Genomic DNA, 20,147 nt, shown 5'->3' with positions numbered 1-20,147 from the left:
ATGCTGAACTTTCAGATCATAATTACGATAGCAACTGACGAGAAGAATTCATAAGTAATTGCAGAATTACGGTATTTGACGGTTCCTCTAGAGGGCCTCTTTCTCTTGCACAATTTGGCTCAAAAACTAATCAGCACATCATCATCTCATAACAGGCTTAGGTTTCAAGTTTGGTGTTTTTCTTTCCAGCTGTTTTAGCTCTAAACTACATCCTCAAGAAACTGTGACACACAGAAACACACCCATCATCGAGATATCAAAGTATCAATGGTATCAGGGGACCCTAAAATGTCGAGATCTGTCAAAAACCAGAGATCAATATTTTTGACGAATCTAAAGCGTTCGCTCCCACCCCTTAGATGGTAGGTTATGGAGGGGGAGGGCACAAAGCAAAAATACAGGAAGGCCCACCAAATGGCTAACTTCTACTAGTCTTCAAGGCCTTACTTCCTCACTCCTCTACTGGGAGGTGTGCAGAGTGAAATTGATCTGCACCTCTGTCACTCTCAGCACGAAGGGCGTCTCAGCTAACACCCGAAAAATTCCTCAAAATCTGACATGCTATCTCACTGTAAGTCTCACATGAAGCTGTCAAGATTTTCAGAGAGGTGGTGTTGTGCCTCACGTCAGGATGTACAATTTGCTGTGGTAATGACATTTACTTTGTCATCACATTAGCCAGTTTGAGGTAAATCTCCTCCATGACTAAGTAGTCTCCTTGCACTCAAAATTTACTTATCCATGGTAAATTCTTTATTTCTAGTGAGGTCCATGTTGTCCTTCCCAATGTTTAAGTAAACATTGACAATGATGACACCTGTCAAGCCCTTTTCCTTCTACATATTGCTCATTCTGTGTGTTGACTGCCCTTCTTTTCTTTCCATGCTCACCTTACATAGCTGTGACAAACCAGAGGACACCACTCAGTCCATTAGGCTCATATGGTTAACTAATGTCTCATCTACACACAAATGGTAAACCTTGCCTAGATGTGTCCTCCTACTGCCACTAAAGAGATTGTGTAACTCCTTTTTAAAGATTCTCTCCGGGGGGAATGAGTGAGTGAGGTGTCAGCTGGTACCAATAGTAGCTTGTTTTAGGAGACCTAATGGCTAGGGTGATTGTTAAATTCACTTGCGTTCAGAAATGTAAGCCCAAAAAGCCGAAAAGGACACTAGAAGTGTTTTTAGGTAAACTACATTAACTTGCATCCCATGGGAAAGAATGGCAGGAAGTTGAGGAGCAGTAGCAGCCAAAAGGCAGAATGACTTGTTCTCGTCAAAATCTGTAAGTTAACGTAACATTCCCCAAGCTGCTTAAACCAGTTCAGGGCTGCTGGGGCTGGAGTCTTTCCTAGCAGCATCGGGTGCTAGCCATGAACCAACCCTGGTAGGATGCCAGTCCACTCACATGTTGAAATGGACAATTTAATATTGCCAGTTATCCTTACACATAACTCTGGGATGTGTGAGGACATGCAGAGTCGACAAAGACAAACTTCGAGCATTGGTTTCAAACCCAGCATGCAATGTCTGGGCATCTCTAACTATGGTGTCTTTAACCTTTTCTTATGTATGCTCTTGAATTCTTGAAGCTCTAACTAGACAACGGCACTTGGAAAATTTATGGCAGTTTTGTTCATATGGTCATTATGTCTGCAACCAAACACTGACCCAAAGGGTAATGGTGGCTTCATTTAGGAAGATTATGATATAATTATACGGTGGTATAACTAGTGGCAAATTTCTCTTTAGTCAGGATCTCCCATGAGCCTTTATGAGTGAAAACCTGAACTCACTGGGCACACAACTTGGGCTCAGCCGATTCCCTTGTTTTCCAGTATACAGTACCAACATGATGTCAAACCTACAAACTTTTACCCATAATTAAAACCAGAAGTAAACATAATAACAACAAATGTCCACCACTCTTGCTGATCACACTGCTTTATGCACCATGACCTTGGGTTGTTATATGAGATTCATAACCAAAGACCTACCAACACCATACAACATTTTGGAACATGAGAGCCTCTGTCTGGAAGCACAAAAGGATTTTGAAACTGATGCAGAAAGTAGACAACTGGTCACAAGGAAGACCTGCAGCACCCTGATGAACACAACGACAAGGCATAAAGAGGGCTGCACAAAGTTAAAAATCCAGTGACAGAATATGTGCAATAGAGGATAAGGTGAACAAAACTGTACCTGGAAAGATGTGCTGCATTTAGAACAAGAGCATTACAACAATTATGATGAGAAGAGGCCTTGCAGCCCAAATTGCTCATCTATCATATCCACCAAGACTCTCCAAAATAGCTTCAAGTCAAGTTTTGAAGGTCCCTAAAGTCTCACGCCCCACCAAACTACTTGGTAATTTATCCATATGTCTGTGGGTCTTTGTGTGAAGAAAAACATTCTAACATTTGGACCAAATTTGCCCTTAACAAGTTTCCAACCATGCCGCCATGTTTTTATTGAAGAATGTATTTTCAAGTAACAGCTAGGATCTATTGTGTTAATTCCTTTCTTCTTCTTTCGGCTGCTCCTGTTAAAGGTTGCCACAGCGGATCATCTTCTTCCATATCTTTCTGTCCTCTGCATCTTGCTTAGTCACTCCCATCACCTGCATGTCCTCTCTCACAACATCCATAAACCTCCTCTTAGGCCTTCCTCTTTTCATCTTACTTGCCAGCTCTGTCCTTAACATCCTTCTCCCAATATACTCAGCATCTCTCCTCTGCACATGTCCAAACCAATGCAATCTCACTTCTCTGACTTTGTCTCCCAACCGTTCAAATTCAGCTGACCCTCTAATGTACTAATTTCTAATCCTGTCCATCCTTGTCACACCCAATGCAAATCTTAGCATCTTTAACTTTGATAATTATAGATATGTTTATCATGTCATGTTTTTCAATCTCTCTCTTCTCAAAGCTCATAGGTGGCAAGGCCAGAGGACAGAACGTTGGTGGTCCAAGTGGGTATACCTAAGATCTCATGTGATTTAGTGATGAAAGTGTGAACACAGTTATGTGGAGAGACATAATAAAGCACTACCCTGGAATGAATGGGCTGGATATGAACATCTTAACAAGATGTCCATTTTTCTGCCTCGGTTTAAGTGTTAAATGTCAGTGTGGTCAGTTCTTAGTTCCAGACATTACACACCAAGGAGTTGCTACACAGTAGCACACACCTGGGCTAAAATACTTCCCCTCAAGTGAGCTATGATTTCCATCTATTCGTTTTCTAAATCGCCTTTGCCAAGACAGGGTGGCAATTGACTGAAGAGCATGTCTTTAGGCAGCAGTATGAAAACAGGAAGGAACCTTCCAAATAAAAAAAAAAAAACTCCATCCATTTTATGCACCTGGGTTATGTTAAGGCAGGCCCAATGCCCACAAACAGCAAGCATAAGGCAGGAACTAACCCAGGATGAGATAGCACTCCATCACAGAGCATACTCGCGTACTTCCACACTCAGTCAATCCGGAGATACACAGAATTACAGGTTAAGCATTCACTCATCCATCCATTTCCTAAAGCCCTTTGGGAAGTGAGAATTTGCATTGGGTGCAAGGTAGAAACCACCCCTGGATGGGAGGTCTGTCAAGTGCTGAACACACTCACTCAAGCACACACCCATGCTCACTTGCACCAGGCCAGTTTATCATCCATTCATTCATGCTTGTCCTAAAGTAAATTTTATGGTCAGAGGAGAAACGTTTTTATCCCAGCATCAGTGGTGCAGCCCTGAGTAGGATTCTAGTCTATTGTAGCGCTTGCTCATACAAGCACACACCCAACCAATTTAGAGTTGTCAGATAAACATACCAGAAATTAGTCAGAAGAAGAATTTGCAGCCAATTGGAGTGTTTCAGGATCAGCCAATAAAGAACTCTGCTGTAGACCCTGCTAGGTCTGTTGTGTTGTGTAAGATATGTTTGGTCTTAATTGAGTGGCATGTCACTGTGACAGAGGTACAACAAGGCAACAGGCATCCTAACGCCTTAAATGAATTGCCTGACTGTCACATATGTGTCATGGTCATGGTGGTGCAGTCAGTGCTGCTGCATCAGGTCCTTGGGTTTGAATTACTCGTCTGGTCACTGAGTGTGTTTTGCCTCCAGTTTTCCTCCCACAGCTGAAGATACGCAGGTTAGCTGGCCTAATATCAGTCAGAGGAGGTGTGTGTGTGTGTGACATGTGAAGGACTGCCACTCTGTCCAGAGTTTGCTCCGCCCCTTTCCCAATTCCCGCCTGGCCCCTCCAATTAGCAGAGCTGGGCGGTTATGTGATGGAGGAGCAGGGGATATAAATGAGCAGAGCTCAGTGGGTGCTTGGCTTGAGACTTGGGTATTAGACTTTAGCTGCTCTCCATCTAGAGCTGTCTTCACCTAGTGGTTTGTTTTTATGAGTTCCATTGTCTTTTCCTTTTATCTTCAGAGTTTTGAGATAAATCTGAAAAAGCCTATTCTTTTAAAAAGTTTTCTGTCACTAATAACCTTTTCAAATTGTCATGGAAATGCCAAAAATGTGTGAACCTTTTATATTGGACATGCACTGTTTGTCACCAAACTGTGATGCTCATTCACAGCACAAATGGGGAGTAAATCAAAATGCCAAAAGCACGAGGAACACTTAAAGCACCTGAAGAAGGCACTAAACTGGACTTTTAAACTGGACTAATCTGCAAGACAGATGGCGTACAACTGCTTTTAAATGATACAAGCACATGTAGGGCAGTCGAAGGGAGAGAGAGAGGAGTTAGGAGCACGTGCTGATACAGGACATTGCCGCACCCACCACATGACAAACCAACTCAGGACCCCAGATTAGGACCCGTGTGTAGCCATGCAACGGGTGACACCTCAGCACCACACTAGTGTGAGGTTTTTTATGGTGGCTGGAGTGCCAATTCTGCCACCAACCCCCAGGTTTTTCTCTGCAGGTTGTAAGGCCTACCTACAGGGCTGGATGCAGATTAATGACGTCATACCCAGGACGGAGCAAATGCAGGTTAAGGACCTTGCTCAAGGGCCCAATGCAGTTTTTTTGGCATTTACAGGATTTGAACTGGCATCCTTTCGATTACCAGCGCAGATCCCTAGCCTCAGAGCCACCGCTCCGCCTAGTCAAAGGGAGGCCTGCCAAAATAAACAAGGTGAAATATTTAAATGTTTCAAAGCACAGTATATATCAGCTGATGTAGAAAAGTTAGGAAAGTACTGTCCTCTCCATAAAGAGGAGCTCACTAAGGGAATTGACACCACAAAACTGAAGTCAGTGCCTGATCGTGCGACAATCAAATGTCAATGTTCTCAAAACGCTCTAGTTTCTCCTTCCGTATTGCAATGGGGCACTTGACCTTTCCAAATCTATGGACAGCGTTTTCAAGGATTCATTTTCAGTGTGTGGAGGGAAAGCAAAACACCCAAGCCTGAGCATTTTAGTTCTTTGTTCTCTCTACTGTTTATAACAATTTTTTGACTAATGATTTTGGATATGGCCGCTTTTTCCATGCTATTTTGTGTCGAACTTGTTGCCTGTTGATTTGGTAATATTTTTAGCAGCCTGAGCCTTAGGTGAATAGAGATTGATGAACTATGTTGATGTCTGCTTCTTCTTTGGCTCACAAATACTTGGGTGCATGTTAATAGTTCTGCTTTACAGAGCGGCATGGTGGGCAGCTGCCCCTGGCCTGTTGGAGGGTCGGCTCCTGCTCCTGTGGGTGCATCAAGCTAGTGTCCATCTGATGGTTTCCACCTTTGTCCCAATGTCTAGGGATACTCTAAGCTGGATAAGCAGGATAGAAAATTGACAGATGGCTGCAAGATGACCTCAGAGTCTCTTCCGCTGCATCATGGTCATTATTCCTTACATCATTTGGTGAATATGTTCAGGTGTCTTGTTAATTTTTATCTTAAAGTTTGGATGTAGACACATGTCATGATCACTGCTACCCACATACCACATATTTATATTGATGTCTCATTTCTATTTGGTTCCCCGAATCAAAGTCAGCGCAAATGGCAGCAGAGTATTAAAAGAAACACTGTCATGCATGTCCACAGCAGAACGTCTCTCTTGTGGAAACCTGGGGTTCAAAAGAATCACTCTGATGCGAGTTAAGTAACAGAAGAATAAAAAGAATTCTGGAAGCATCACTAGAAATGAAAAGGATGAAAAAACAAAACATCCTCACCATATACTGTACAGTGGAACTGGATTTCCGTTTCTGCCCCATCATTTGGAAAAAAAGGGGAGAAAGAGTGAAATATTGTAAGTATCGCTTCATTAAAGAAAAGTGAACTATATATAGGAGATGAGTGCATCCCTAGGACTCCATCTCGGAGAAGCCATTTAAAATGACCATTCCAGAGATGAGGCCTCTTTGTGTCTGTATGACTAAGAAGCTGGAATTCAAATATGGTAACTTGCTAAATGAAGTGCCTTACCAGAACAGAACTATTTTTGTTAAGGATTTTTTTGAATAAAATAACCTTCAAATATGCTGATTGTATACCTTATTACCACTTAAATGAATATCAGTGTGTGCTATAATTGAAAAATGGCTGTTCGTTCTATTCTTGCAGGGCACTGTAAGTGATTGCAGTAAAAGCTCAGTGCTGTGTACAGAAGACTCCATTAAAACAAAGCCTTCCTTCATAGGTAATGCCAATTCAAAATAAAAATACATGAATATTAAATACAATGTAAGTGTAAGTAAGTAGAATCAATAACACAGCTGGCAAGTGCCAGGCCTGCACTGGGCCCCATCCTCTGGTTCCACTTTAGGGACTGACTCAGTCAGCCACTTGACTTCAAATCGGGAGGCCATTGCATGGGCACTTAACTGTCAATTCAAAATGTTTGATATTTTCAGTTTGTCCAGTTTTATGGAGCTTTCTGGGTCCCCCGTTTGGAAGCCTCTATTTTGTGATAAAGAAAACTGACCAAATGGTCCCTTAAGAATAAGGAAGTGCAGCCTAAGAAATGCTTTCTAACTTACCCCTTAAACTGCACAGTAGTGGGTTATAAATAACAAAGCCCAAACTCACTTTGTGTCTCCATTTGCCACTTGAGCTCTCCAGTTAGCATTCAGCTGTCTAATGACCACAAAAAAGCCCTCTAATCAAGTGTTTAGCTGACCATCAGAAAAGCCCTCTGATCAATGAGGATCGCCAATTTCTGCACAACTAACCAACATCAGCACCCTGGAAATCGATGAGGCACATCCAGTGTGTAGTTGACTGACATTAAAGCCATCTAGCAAAACAACAACCCTCCAGTTAGCACTTTACCAGGGTCCATGTTCGACATTGCAGGCAATGAACAATCATATGCATTTGCATTTGTACAGTAAAATGGACAAAATGATTGTAGATATGATTAATGTTTTAGGGCCTTGCCATACTATGTGCCAAAGAGGCCTATTAAAATGGATGGATGGCCTGATTCGTGTGGGATTAAAAAAGAACTCCTCAATTTATAAGTTGATACATTTGGTTCTAGGAATGTTTTCACTTTAAATCCAAAAGTAGATGAACAAATTCAGGATGTCAGACTTTAAGTAGGGTAACCATTTAACAACTATTGTTAGCAATGCTGCCACAAGTACCTCTCGGCTCCAGGCCTCAATACTGCCTGGGTGGCGTTTGCACATCTTCCCTGTGTCCATTTGCACTTTCCTCTCGAAGACTGCCAATTTCAAATCGGTCCATTTCAATGAGTGTGTGTGCCTTCCAATGGTCAAGTGTCTCATCTGGGATTGGCGTCTGCCTTGCACCCAGTGCTGCCAGGAGAGGCTGTAGAACATAATAGCTTTGTAATGGCATAAGCAAGTACAGAAAATGAACGATTAAATGGATGAGTTTTAAAAAGCTGTTATACCGTAAAGTCCTCTTCTTTTATAACAAAACACAGGTTTGGGTGATGCAGTAGTCCATACAACCCAGAATCACCTTGAATCCTTTACTTACTTATCACATGAGTAACTTTACTAGTAAGAAGAAATTAAAGTGTGTACGAAAGTATTTCTGTATGTGCTCAAACAGTATAAATTCAGTGGCCAAGTAGGTTCAACCAGCTAGTACTGGGCAGGACCACCTTTAACTTCTTCAAGGCATGTGTTTGGGAATTATGGTCTACGTTGACTTGATAACATCTCACAAATGTGTGCATATTTTTTGTCCAAACATTTTGTGATGCAGACCTTCCATTCCACTTCATCTCAAAGGCTTTCTGTTGAATTGACATCTGGGGACTGTGACAGGCACTGAAATAAACTGAAGTCACCATCATGTCTGTGGAACCAGTTGGAGATGATGATGTGTGCTTCATGACATGCCATCTTGCAGGAAGTATCAATTTTAAAAGGTTGACTGTAGTTATAAAGGGAGAGACAAGAGCAGCAACAATTTTTCAGTATGTTGTGGCATTCAAACATTGCTCTGTTGATATTAGGAGAGCTAATGTGTGATGAAAATTGTCCCCTGCACCCTCACTGTATCATCAGCAGGCTGTGCTATTGACGTACGGTGGGGACAATCCATGGACTCATGCTGTTTATACCAAATTTTGACTCAGCCTTCTACATGTTGAATTAGAAATTAAACTTTCTCACCCCAAAGCCCTTTTTTCTGATTTTCAGTCCTCCATTTTTGGTGTCCATGTGTTTGCTGTACCTTCATCTTTCAGCTCTTAGCAGAGAGAAGTAGAAGACACCACTGGTCTTTTGCTGCTGTTGCCTATCTGCATTGAGAGATGCCTCTCTGTACCACTGTTATGCCCTTTCCTGTTAGACTCATTAAGTACGGCCATTCTCTCAGTCTACAAGCTGTCATACTAGCCAAAGGGGGTCTTACTAAGTACTGACCTTGTTGGGTGCCCAAGCTTTGGCTTCAGGCCCTTTTCATTTTTTTGGTGATTTGCACCCGTGAATGATGGGAGTAAAAATGTAATCTTGCTTACAATATTAAAGAAATGTGACATCTTGAACGTTATGCCTTTTTGTGATCAGTTCATCTTCTGCTCACTTAACTCTTCACAGTAACTGACATTTTAAGCAAGGGTGCCCAAATTTTACATGCCAATGTATATTAACAGTGAGTCTGACGCGTGTTTTTAGAAATGCATTTGTTAGTTCTGTTCCATAATGAGTAAATTGATAAATTCCATCACCAGCTGTGCTATCGAGTGGCCTTTTCCCAATGAGTTGTATAGAGCTTTCAATATTTTACAGCCAAACATGAAATGTTAACAAAAAGCTAAGCTTCAGCAGGAGTTGGCTCTTAAGGTTTTTGCAGTGAAGCTGTGACCATTTAGCAGTGAACAGGAGCCCTGCATGACTTAAAGTCTCTCACCGGCTGCAGATGCAGGAAGTTTGTGTATGGTCATGTGACTGCATGGCTACATCTGATTGGTGAAATGGAGTCATGTGATTATTGTGGCTACGTCTGATTGGTGAAATGGAGTCATGTGGTTATTGTTGCGACGTCTGATTGGTGAAACAGAGTCATGTGATTATTGTTGCTACATCTGATTGGTGAAACGGAGTCATGTGATTACTGTTGCTACGTCTGATTGGTGAAACGGAGTCATGTGATTACGGTTGCTACGTCTGATTGGTGAAACGGAGTCATGTGATTACTGTTGCTACGTCTGATTGGTGAAACGGAGTCATGTGATTACTGTTGCTACGTCTGATTGGTGAAACGGAGTCATGTGATTACTGTTGCTACGTCTGATTGGTGAAACAGAGTCATGTGATTATTGTTGCTACGTCTGATTGGTGAAACGGAGTCATGTGATTATTGTTGCTACGTCTGATTGGTGAAACGGAGTCATGTGATTATTGTTGCTACGTCTGATTGGTGAAACAGAGTCATGTGATTATTGTTGCTATGTCTGATTGGTGAAACAGTCATGCAGTAGATCCACTGGTGCCTTCTCTTTGGCAAAAATGTAAGTGTATCTAATGTGTAAATAGAAAAAAGTAACGAGTCGAGTGTTGCCCAATGTAACGGAGTAAGAGTAGCATTTCTTCTTCACAAATGTACTCAAGTAAAAGTGAAAAGTATAATGCTGTAAAACTACTCTTAGAACTACAATTTTTTAAAATAGTTACTGTAAATGTAATGTAAATGTAAAAGTAATGGAGTAAATGTAACTCGTCACTACCCACCTCTGCTAGGGGCTAAATATTAACATAAAAATAGCATAGAAATGCCAGGGTACAATTGCCCAAAAATGGTTTGTGAATTTGATTAAAATAATATGTCTGTCAGCCTTAACTTCTTAAAACATTAGTAGTCGTTTGCAAAGACTTGAGTTTTACTTTGGTCAAATTAATGGTCTTTATAAGGGCAGAAAGATGGAACAACATATTGCGGCATACGTTAGGCATATGGATGTGACGACTAGATGGTGCTGGAAAGGTTCTCACTTTCATTCACAGATAAAACAACATGGGAAGACTAGTGGATCATTCAGCAATCCATTTTACTGCTTTGTCATTCAGCAGAGATCTTGCATCTTTCCTGCTTCCCACTAACACAGGGAAGTAAGAATATCTGCTGTTCTTATTGGTAATGGCTTCTGGAATGGTGTCAGACTTGAAACTTCGTACTGGTGTTAGGCGATCTTCAGTGGCTAGTTCTACTGACCCACTGGTTGACAGCACACGCAACTGTGCAATCGCAGTAACATGCTGACGACACATGGCTGCTCTTGTCTGTGTCCCCAGAGATGTATCTGAAAGTGCACTATGAGACACCATGGGATGTCATTTATAACAGAAATTCATAAATATTCATATAAGCTTGTGTGTATTTATAAATATATTGAAAGATGTCACACTTATTCATGCCAAATTTACATTAAATCATTTTTGACTAATTATTAATTTTACTTTGGCACTTGTTTTAAATAATAGTGATGAAAATATGTCTGTTTTAAACCTGTTAAATTGTTATCTTTTCACTTTTTATAGCTGTTCTTTGCAGAAAAAAAAATCATTTTTTTCATTTGATTAGCCCAATACATGGCCATGGGGAGCTGAGGCCAATCCCAAGATAGGAAGGCAGGACAAGGCAAAGCCTACACAGGATGCCAGTGCACTGCAACTCATAGTCACCACTGGCCAATTTAAAAATCAAACCAATCTTTAAAACATGGGAGGGAATTCAACTATGTAGACAAAACCAATGAAGACTTGAGGTGAGTGAGCAAACTCCATATTGATCGTGTTTTGAGATGAGGTTTGATCCCCAGACTGTGTAGCTGTGAGGCAAGAGTGCTAACCATTGTGCCACTATTCACACTGGAAAGTTGCAAAAAAAAAAAACTAAACAATGTACCAACAACGAAGGCCCTCCAGTTCTAACACACGATGGGTGCTTACTTGGTTAATCAACAGCTCTCCACCAATAAATGAGAGACTCCCAATGAAAGCCTCCAATCACTAACTATAACAAGACACAGGCAGACTAATTGGTTTCAGTTGACTACATAACGGCACACCAAACAGTTCACAGGAGTCAGTTACTATATAAAATGCTAATTAACTGCCTGATATTGCAGGAGCCCTCTAAACAGACCTCTAGACCAATGTCACAGCATGCCAATCACTGAGAAAGCCAAGTGGCACGAGAGGTCTTCACTTAGCCTTAGACTAACAAGCTAAATCTGCTGCCTGAAAGGTGAACCCTCCTGTCTGTAGTCAACCGATTCATTGGACTACCCAGTAACTAAAATGAAAACCTGTCAATTGCTACTCAGTGATGCAACGTTGCAGACATTCAATCTGACACGAGGATTCTTGATCCACACTCTAGTGACTGACATGAGACACCTGCAGCTAGTGCTGAAATGAATGACATAAAAGGCATCTCACCAGTCAGCACTCAAGCAACAACCATAGTGACATCATTCCAGACATAACTGCATTACACCATGTCCTCCAATTAATTTTCAACCTAGCAAAACATTTATTTAGAAAAGGAAAATTACTTAACTCTCAATTGTCTATCACAATCATTTAGCTAACAGTTTTCAATCAACTAATAGCAAAATCATCCAATTAGTTAATGTCAAATTCACTAGAGACTCTCTAACCTTTCCCTGATGGACCAGCAGCAATGTCTTGAATGACCAATTGAAGACCCACATATCCAATAGTAAAGGTAAAGGCATTTGGTCAATGGTGGTCTAAATGTAAGAATTCATTTTTAAATTTAGTGGCTGCACTGTCCAATTTTTACTGAGCCATTTGGTCTGGCTATGTAACCCTCCAACCATCCAAAATGAAACAGCAGCAGAGTGCATGAACAATATGAAACCATCTTGATTTTTTTTCACTTATGTGCCCCCAAAGAATGAACATCATAGTGCAGACTACATGGCAGTGTTTGGCATAGTCAGCACAACAACTCACCGGTGTTTACATGGGCTCAAAACAGACGCACTCTGATGTTCCTCATGGATAATCCTCCAGTGGTTACATTTTACAAGCTACTGGTTGTAATAATGAAGGCTGAAGGATGGCAGTCTACCAAGTTAGGTGGAAAGAGAATGGAGGCAAACTGCATCACTCGACTGAAGCGCCATGATGCTGCCTGCTCATTATCTGATTTACCGCATTGTCTGACAAATTCAAAGTGAAACTAAGAGGCACAGTCTGCTAAGGGTGCTATATAAAAAAAAACAAGACTAGGTATAGCGGTCCTCCTTTTATCTTTCTTGCACTTGACTCCATTCATGTCCTGTCCACATCTGGTGTGCACCAGCACAAAGAAAGCCTGGTGGGGTCACATCCATTCCTGCTTATGGTGTAGGTGCAACTTTAATGGAAGTGCACTGAAGACATATCTTGTAGTGCTTCTTCACACAAAAACATTCTAGTGTGAACTACTCAGTCACACAGACCCCATGACCTGAAAGTTAGATGATGCCTCAGGACAATGTGTGTATTAACTAATTAAATAGGCTTGGTGGACAGAATGGTCATTGCTTGTTTTAAAAACACATCTGTGCTGTGGTCTCAGTACAATATGAAGAACATGTAAAGTTCACCTTTCTGAGAGGACCAAAGGTGCCACTGTTGTGACATCCCACATTTTTTTTTTCCTAATTTAAGGGCCTGGCCTATAGATGGGCAGCCCTCCAGTCTGTAATGTGAGTTCACAAGCCACTGATTGTAGAGGTACTCCTCATCATTTTCCTGCAGCAGGCGCTCCAAGACCACAAGCACACACACACACTTGCCAAGCTCTGTCAGCCCCCTTGTACTGATGCATCTCATTAGACCAAGGAGAGAGGCTCCAGGCGCTAAAAATAGCTACCGCGTTTGAACCTTGGGAACACGAAACCAGAAATAACTTCCACACAGGCCTTTCAGGTTGCCTAGCAACCGCCAGTGTTTGCAGAGACTGTCGTTTGGAAGAAGGCAGCTCCGAGAAGAATGAGAGCGGACAGCTCTGTCACGACAGCCTTATTGTGATCTGCCGGTATGAGGGGGCAGATACCCCCTCTCTCTCTCTCTAGATCTGATGCAGCCAACGCATTTCCGTATGGTTTACTCTTACAGAACATGCTGGAGGACATTTTGATTCTCTTTCCCTGAGCCAAGGGTGTAAAAAAATATTCTATAGTACTAATGAAATAAAAATAAAAAGACTCAATGGTCCCTTAAATAAGAATAGGTACTTGTGGTAGTGATCTTAACCTCTACGTTCTGATTATTGTCCCAGTCCATTCAGCTCTTGAATCATGTTGATAGCCCATGTAGACATCAGTGTGCGAAGCAGCAATGACGGAGGTGCCAAATAGCACTGCAGTCTGTTCAGCTGGCAGAGTAACAACCAAGAAGAAGGCAGTGCTTTAAGAAGACACATGTCTTCTTTGCACACAACTGAAGAGTCAACAAAAAAAAGAGAGGAGCAGCCTTTCAAGGAAAGGTTTTGGCTGTGGTTTGGTGTGAGCAAAAGAGAGCAGGAAAGATTTCTACCTACCTACCCAGTGTGACCGACTAACTGGGAGGCGTGTATTGACAGAGAGACGGAGAGAGAAAGGTGCACACACAAAAGGAGAAGTTCGAGAAACTGCCAAGAGAGCGGTAAAAAGGGACATTGCGGCTGCCACACAGGTGAACAATACAACTTTCACCAAACTTCCACTTCATCTCCCTTTACAGTCTCGGAACAAAATGGCGGATACTGTTGACCTCCGTTTTTACTTTGACATTACTGAATCCAGTGAGTGAACGCTGAGCAGCCCTCAGAAATTATGCTATGACAGCTCTCATGCCAGCCTTGCTTTCTATCTGTGGATCATTTCCTCTTGGGACAAAAAGTTTGTTTGTTCATTCATTTGATCTATCTATCTATCTATCTATCTATCTATCTATCTATCTATCTATCTATCTATCTATCTATCTATCTATCTATCTATCTATCTATCTATCTATCTATCTATCTATCTATCTATCTATCTATCTATCTATCTATCTATCTATCTAGCTAGCTAGCTAGCTAGCTAGATGGATAGTTAGCTAGCTAACTAGAGGTTTGACCTGTAGCTCCATCAGCATGCCCATCAAACGTCTATGTGGAAAATCAAACATTATTAGAAAACTCTCCAAAAAACATGAAAACTAGTAAGTGAGAAGTGGGATTAAGTTTGTAAAACAAACTGCAATAATATTCTACAGTGTCACACTAGTGGGCTACCAAATCTAGGGATTAAACTATCATAAAAGAAGCAGCAAACTCCCCACCCTCACCTTCACCAGCGGGCACAGTCCCCAACCTGCTCTCCTCCAACAAATGAATTGGGTCCAGAGCCTCCTTCTTTCTTAATGTTAACACCCCCTGCCCCCCCCCCCCCCCCCCCCGTTATATAACAATAACACTCCCTCAAATTCAGCCAACAACTGATGGCTAGAGATTTCAAGTAGGTCACTTTCTAAAAAATAAATAAATAAAAAACAGCAACACTGTTTTTGAGAGCGTAATAGAACACAGCAAAGGCAGGAACCACTGGCACGTTCACTATGGACACAAGACAGCCACCTTACTGCCAGCACACCAGACAGCACATCATGCAGCTGTGCTCCAGCTAAGCGGCCTTGTCGGTAGCAATCCACCCTCAGCCCAGGATACTGTTTTTAACCAGTTTTTTAATTGGACAGATAGACAGAGAGGTCTGAAAAAGTCACCAATTAAATACATAACTGGCTGCTTAAACTCAGATCCTGGATTGTCTAACTCACTTAGTCGCTTGCTACTACTTTGTGTAGCCCCATTACCCACATGTTAAGACAAAACAAATATTGTTGATGAGCTATGGGACACAGCCAATGACTACCTATTTAACAGAGCATGCCCTGTCCACTAGATATATTTTAAAGAGGATGCCGCTGGTAGGACCCTTGTGAACATTTCCTTATGGAAGAGTAACCCGAGGAATGTAATCACAACAAATAACCTGCCACTGAGGAATGGCCAAATTAAGGCTTTATTTTCACTTGAGCCTGAGCTCATACTTTAAAGCTGTCCAATAGAGACATCGCTTTAAGCACAATATCCCCACGCCCCATCCATTTGCCCCTTCAGTTCAAATGAGAGCAAAAATTTTTAACAGATAGATTTATGATGAGCCATGCCAAATGAAAGGTGTCAACCAACCCCCAGAATTCATTTCACATTAACAGAAAGGATGGCTTTTTCCTGTAAAGTACATGCCACATGAATAGCCAAAATCGAGGTCCGTCAAGTGAATCCTCATGGGCATGCTCAGTTATTGAATATAGCGACCAGCCAATTGACAAGTTGCTACCACACCAAGTGACCCGTATTGTTCAGATGTGAAAGCAGACACCAAAAGAGTGAGAACGACAAAATAAAAGAGCAGCAACAGCAGCACACGGTACGAAGGAGACAGCAAGAGGGATAGCAGGGGAGCTTACCTTCACATCTGCCTTTTTGTTCAATAAACTCTTCGCTGCTACAGAGGAGAGAAAAAGACATGGCTTAATAATGGGCAAACAGAAATGCTGCTCCCTAGGAGCACGACATGGCAGGCAGGCACCTTGAGAGCACCATCAGGGAAGAAGGCACTTAGAAGCAAAAAATTAGCGAAGAGTGGCTTAGCTTCGTCATCACAGGATGCCACACGAATATTCACAAGCAGCACACAGGCGAGGATGACAAGTGTCTTGCTGAAAACAGTACATTTCTGAGGGTGCTGTGGAACTACGTGAAAAGGATACGAGTACTAGGGGCAAAGTGTTGTGTCTCATGTCCTGAGATGTCAACCTACAGGCTGCTGCATTACTGCGAAGAATGTGGCCACTGTTACAGAAACAATGCTGATGATCTTGAGAGCTCTAGAAGGGATATTGGGAAATCCTACATATTAGAAAACCTAACAAGCTTAATGTGCCGATTGGTCTCTTGTTTGAGTCACATTTCTTAGGTTCTTAATGCTGAGGTAACACGACAGACCATGTGACTGTCTGCCTACAGTCTTTTTAACACAAGGATTAGGAAGGATGCATCCACATGAATGCTCTATGACTGACGAGATGTCTTTCTGTTAAGGGTATTTGACATGATTGCAGCAGCCTGGATGCTCTATCACTGGCCAGTGTGTAGCAAATATTGCTAAATCCCACTTGTAGCTTAATGCCAAAAGACTACATGGATGCCATTTTCCTGTTGGGAACCTGATTGATTTACTATACCTCACGATAAACTGTGTGGATGCAATCTGACTAGGTGTTGTATGACTATTTGCACATGCTGTTTCTTCCCAAGTGCCTTGTTTGCTCAAATGCTACATAACTGGGTTGTACATGTGTGATGTATGGGATATGGTGCTGCAAAAGTGACCAGTGACTATCTTAAGGAGTACGCTAGCACTGACATGCCCAGAAATATCAAGTCTCCCTGTGTGTTCTGGTGGTTGCTGGTTCCTGATCCAGTCAATTATGGGTCAAAAAGCTTAACTGTGTTTATATTTTCTCAGTTTACAAACTTGATAGGTGGAGTAAAAAAAAAAAGCATTAAGTCAATTGTATTCCAGCCACATTCTTTACTAACAGGCTCCATCACAGACTTAAATGAACTGCTTGCTTAAACAGACATCCCGATTTCCAAATGTCAGTGTGTGCAGAAATTCTTAGCAGTTTTGTATTTTTTTCAACGTATTTGCAGATATCACAAATGCTGTATTCATTTTTCTATTCAGCCTTGTTTACTAATTCCTTTGTTTTCAGAACTCACTTATTCTAATACAGGGTAGTAGGACCTCAAGGCTCATCTGGGCATCCAAGTATGGTTTGGATGGCAGTCCAATGCAAGACAAACTCAGAGAAACAGCCATTATTTAAAAAAGGGTTATGTGTGGCCAAAATGCATACTGACAACCAACTCTTGATAGGACGGTGTAGGACAAACTCAAGGAGATACCCCTTATACTAAAATTAGGGTTGTTGAAGTCTGAGCACATTCTAAGAGCAACTGTCATGGTGGACATTTGCCTGTTCTACTGCAGGGTGGTGGGGGGTCTGAAGCTCATTCTCACAGAGAAGCCTAACACACTGATCCATTGCAGGACCACCTCATTGAGACACCCCTTATTCCAATTCAAGGTTTTGGGGGGCTAGAAGTCATTTTGAAACCCTGCCCATTGTTTAGCTATATATCTGTTTATTTTAATATACAAAGGACAAAAGGCCCCCTAACAGCCAACCCTCAATGTAGTGCCAATGTAGTGTAGGACAAATTTAAGGGGGGTGGTTGCAGAAGCCTGATCAGATCCTTGCCGTAAACCCTCAGGCACAATTTGCTTGTTCCAATACAATGTTATAAGGGCTGCAGCGCACTCTATCAGCACTGGGCACAATTATGGAACCAATAGTGAAAGGAATAGCATTCCATTGCAGCAAACACTCGAGGAGGCACCACTTGTTCCACAATAGGAAGCTCGTGCTCATCCTGACAACCAATCCTCAGGCAAAATCTACTGGACTAGTGGAGGGTTGTGGGGCTGAGACTCATCCTGAAAGCATTGGGTTTAAGTCAGGAAACAATTCTGGAAGAGATGGCAGTCCATTGCAAGACAAACCAAATAATGCACAACCTATTCCAGCAGAGGATTATGAGAGTCTAAGATCATTCTGAAGGCTAACCCTCAGTCAAACATCTGCCTACTCCAGTAGAGAGTTGTAGGGGCCAAGGCCTATCCTGGCAGCATCAGGCACAAGTCAGGAACCAATGCTCGAGAAAACGGCAGTCCATTGCAGAGCTGATTTAGTGCTAAAAGTCGATTTGACTGCACATGTTGAAGATGTGGGAGGAAGCTGGAATAGAATATCAGAAGTCAAAATAGGCTAGAATTTAAACCCAGAGCTCTGGTACTTTGAGGTGGCAATACTGACCAATGCCTTGCCAATCAATTATAGGCAGAAGACATCTTCCTTATGACAGTTATCAGGGATGAAAGGAAATTCTCCCTTGTTTAACTTAAACCTCTCAAACCTTTTGAATCCAATTCAGGTTTGTGGGTCTTGGAAGCATTTGATGCAGGCAAGCGGGACCTAAATGGGGAGCAGCAGTTCATCGTAAGGCCTTGCTTAATTTATTTTGAATTTTTTGCTTTTGATTGTGTTGACTCACAAATTTATGACATCATCAAGTGTGGCCATTTGGAATCTTGGCTGCTGTGACTACATTTGTGTCTTGCCTCGGCTGTCATTTAAAATAAGGATCAGCACTAAGTTCAAGTTTAGTGTGTTCAGTAACTGCCTGCACTTTGTGAGAATTAAGGAAAGACACAGTGTCATGAATCTTATTTTGGGAGCATGGCTTCCATTCTGATTAATGTTTTGAATTTTTATGGTCATAAAAAAATATTATGCTCTGATATCAATTACATTTTTTGTGACGCATGCTGCCATTTTCAGTCTTAGCGTCACAGCCAAACCCATATTGTTTGTGGCAGTAGACATATCACTACACTTGGCACTAACTCAAAAAATATTTAAGATGGTAGCACGGTGGTTTAGATGTTCTAGTTTTGGGACAACTCTTGTGGATAGATGTTTCGCTAGGGAAAAGCCAGTATATGGGATTTTGATAGCTTTTGATAACTGGCTCTTCTGACTACTTCTCAGTATCTTGACCCAACATAGCCTGTTCTCTGACCACAAATTTAACTGTTTATAATTAGTCTCTGTTAGAAACTCTTGCAGGGTCAATTTTTGGTATTGTGTAGGCCATAAGTCTGCCACTACAGTTTGGCGCTAAGCTAATTGGCAGTGGTGAGGCCTACACCTTGGGTATGACCTGTGTGGAGAGCAGGCCTGACCCTTTGTGAGGTGTGTAAGAAGGCAGACCAGAACAGCAAGGCCTATCCCTCTCTTTGAATTTGTAAGCAGGCACACCACTAAAAACTAAGAGTTAGTTTTGCCTTGCTATGTCTAGCTCTGTTTTGGGTTTATGCTTTTTACAAAGGACAAAACATCATATGATTTTGTTCTTGATTTGAAAATGATCTAAATAGGCCTAGCAATAATAAACTTCTAGAAAGTGCAAATGTAGGCACAAATGACACTGTAGCTATTGGTCAGGACAGCACTCCATGTGTGCCTTGGCTTTACATGATGGAACAGCAGGAACAATTCACTCTTTGAGTCTTTCAAATCTCAATAATATTTTCCAAATGTAAGGTGTACAAGAACTGATGAGCTACACTCAGGTCCAGAAGTATTTGAAAAGTGACAACAGCTTTCATAATTTTGGCTTTCTACGTCACCACAATAGATGTGAAATAAAGCAACAACTATATGATTGAAGTGTAGACTTTCAGCTTTATTAAGGTGTTTACCAAGAATATCATATAAGCTGTTTAGGAATGACATCCATTTTTCTGCATTGCCCCCTCTCCCAGTTCAAGGGGCTCAAAAGTATATGGACATTTGTCTGACAAGCTGTTCCATATCTAGATGGGAACATTTCCCTCATTATTTCATTAACTGTTAAGCAGGTAGATGGTCTGGAGTTGACTCCAAGTGTGGAATTCATATTTGGAAGCTGTCTCTGTGAACTCTCAATATGAGGTCCAAAGAGCTGATCATGCATG

The 20,147-nt window shown here is 41.7% G+C and overlaps 1 protein-coding gene across 42 annotated transcripts in view; it reads right to left on the bottom strand.

Moving 5' to 3' along the window:
- Positions 1-20,147, bottom strand: part of LOC114648726 (calcium/calmodulin-dependent protein kinase type II subunit beta) — a 412,239-nt gene that overhangs the window by 55,122 nt on the left and 336,970 nt on the right. For 20 of the 42 annotated variants that reach the window (XM_051936324.1, XM_051936383.1, XM_051936336.1 and 17 more), the window contains one exon: positions 15,970-16,007. In XM_051936324.1, the coding sequence (XP_051792284.1) occupies positions 15,970-16,007 (38 nt within the window). Of the gene's footprint in view, positions 1-6,207; positions 6,241-15,969; positions 16,008-20,147 lie in introns of all 42 variants that reach the window. The other 22 variants (XM_051936338.1, XM_051936334.1, XM_051936362.1 and 19 more) reach the window with 3 other exon arrangements.

This window comes from Erpetoichthys calabaricus, chromosome 1, assembly GCF_900747795.2.
Source record: "Erpetoichthys calabaricus chromosome 1, fErpCal1.3, whole genome shotgun sequence".
Classification (NCBI taxonomy): domain Eukaryota; kingdom Metazoa; phylum Chordata; class Cladistia; order Polypteriformes; family Polypteridae; genus Erpetoichthys; species Erpetoichthys calabaricus.
The sequence above is the reverse complement of the archived record's forward strand: the minus strand, read 5'-3'. Positions and strand labels throughout refer to the sequence as shown.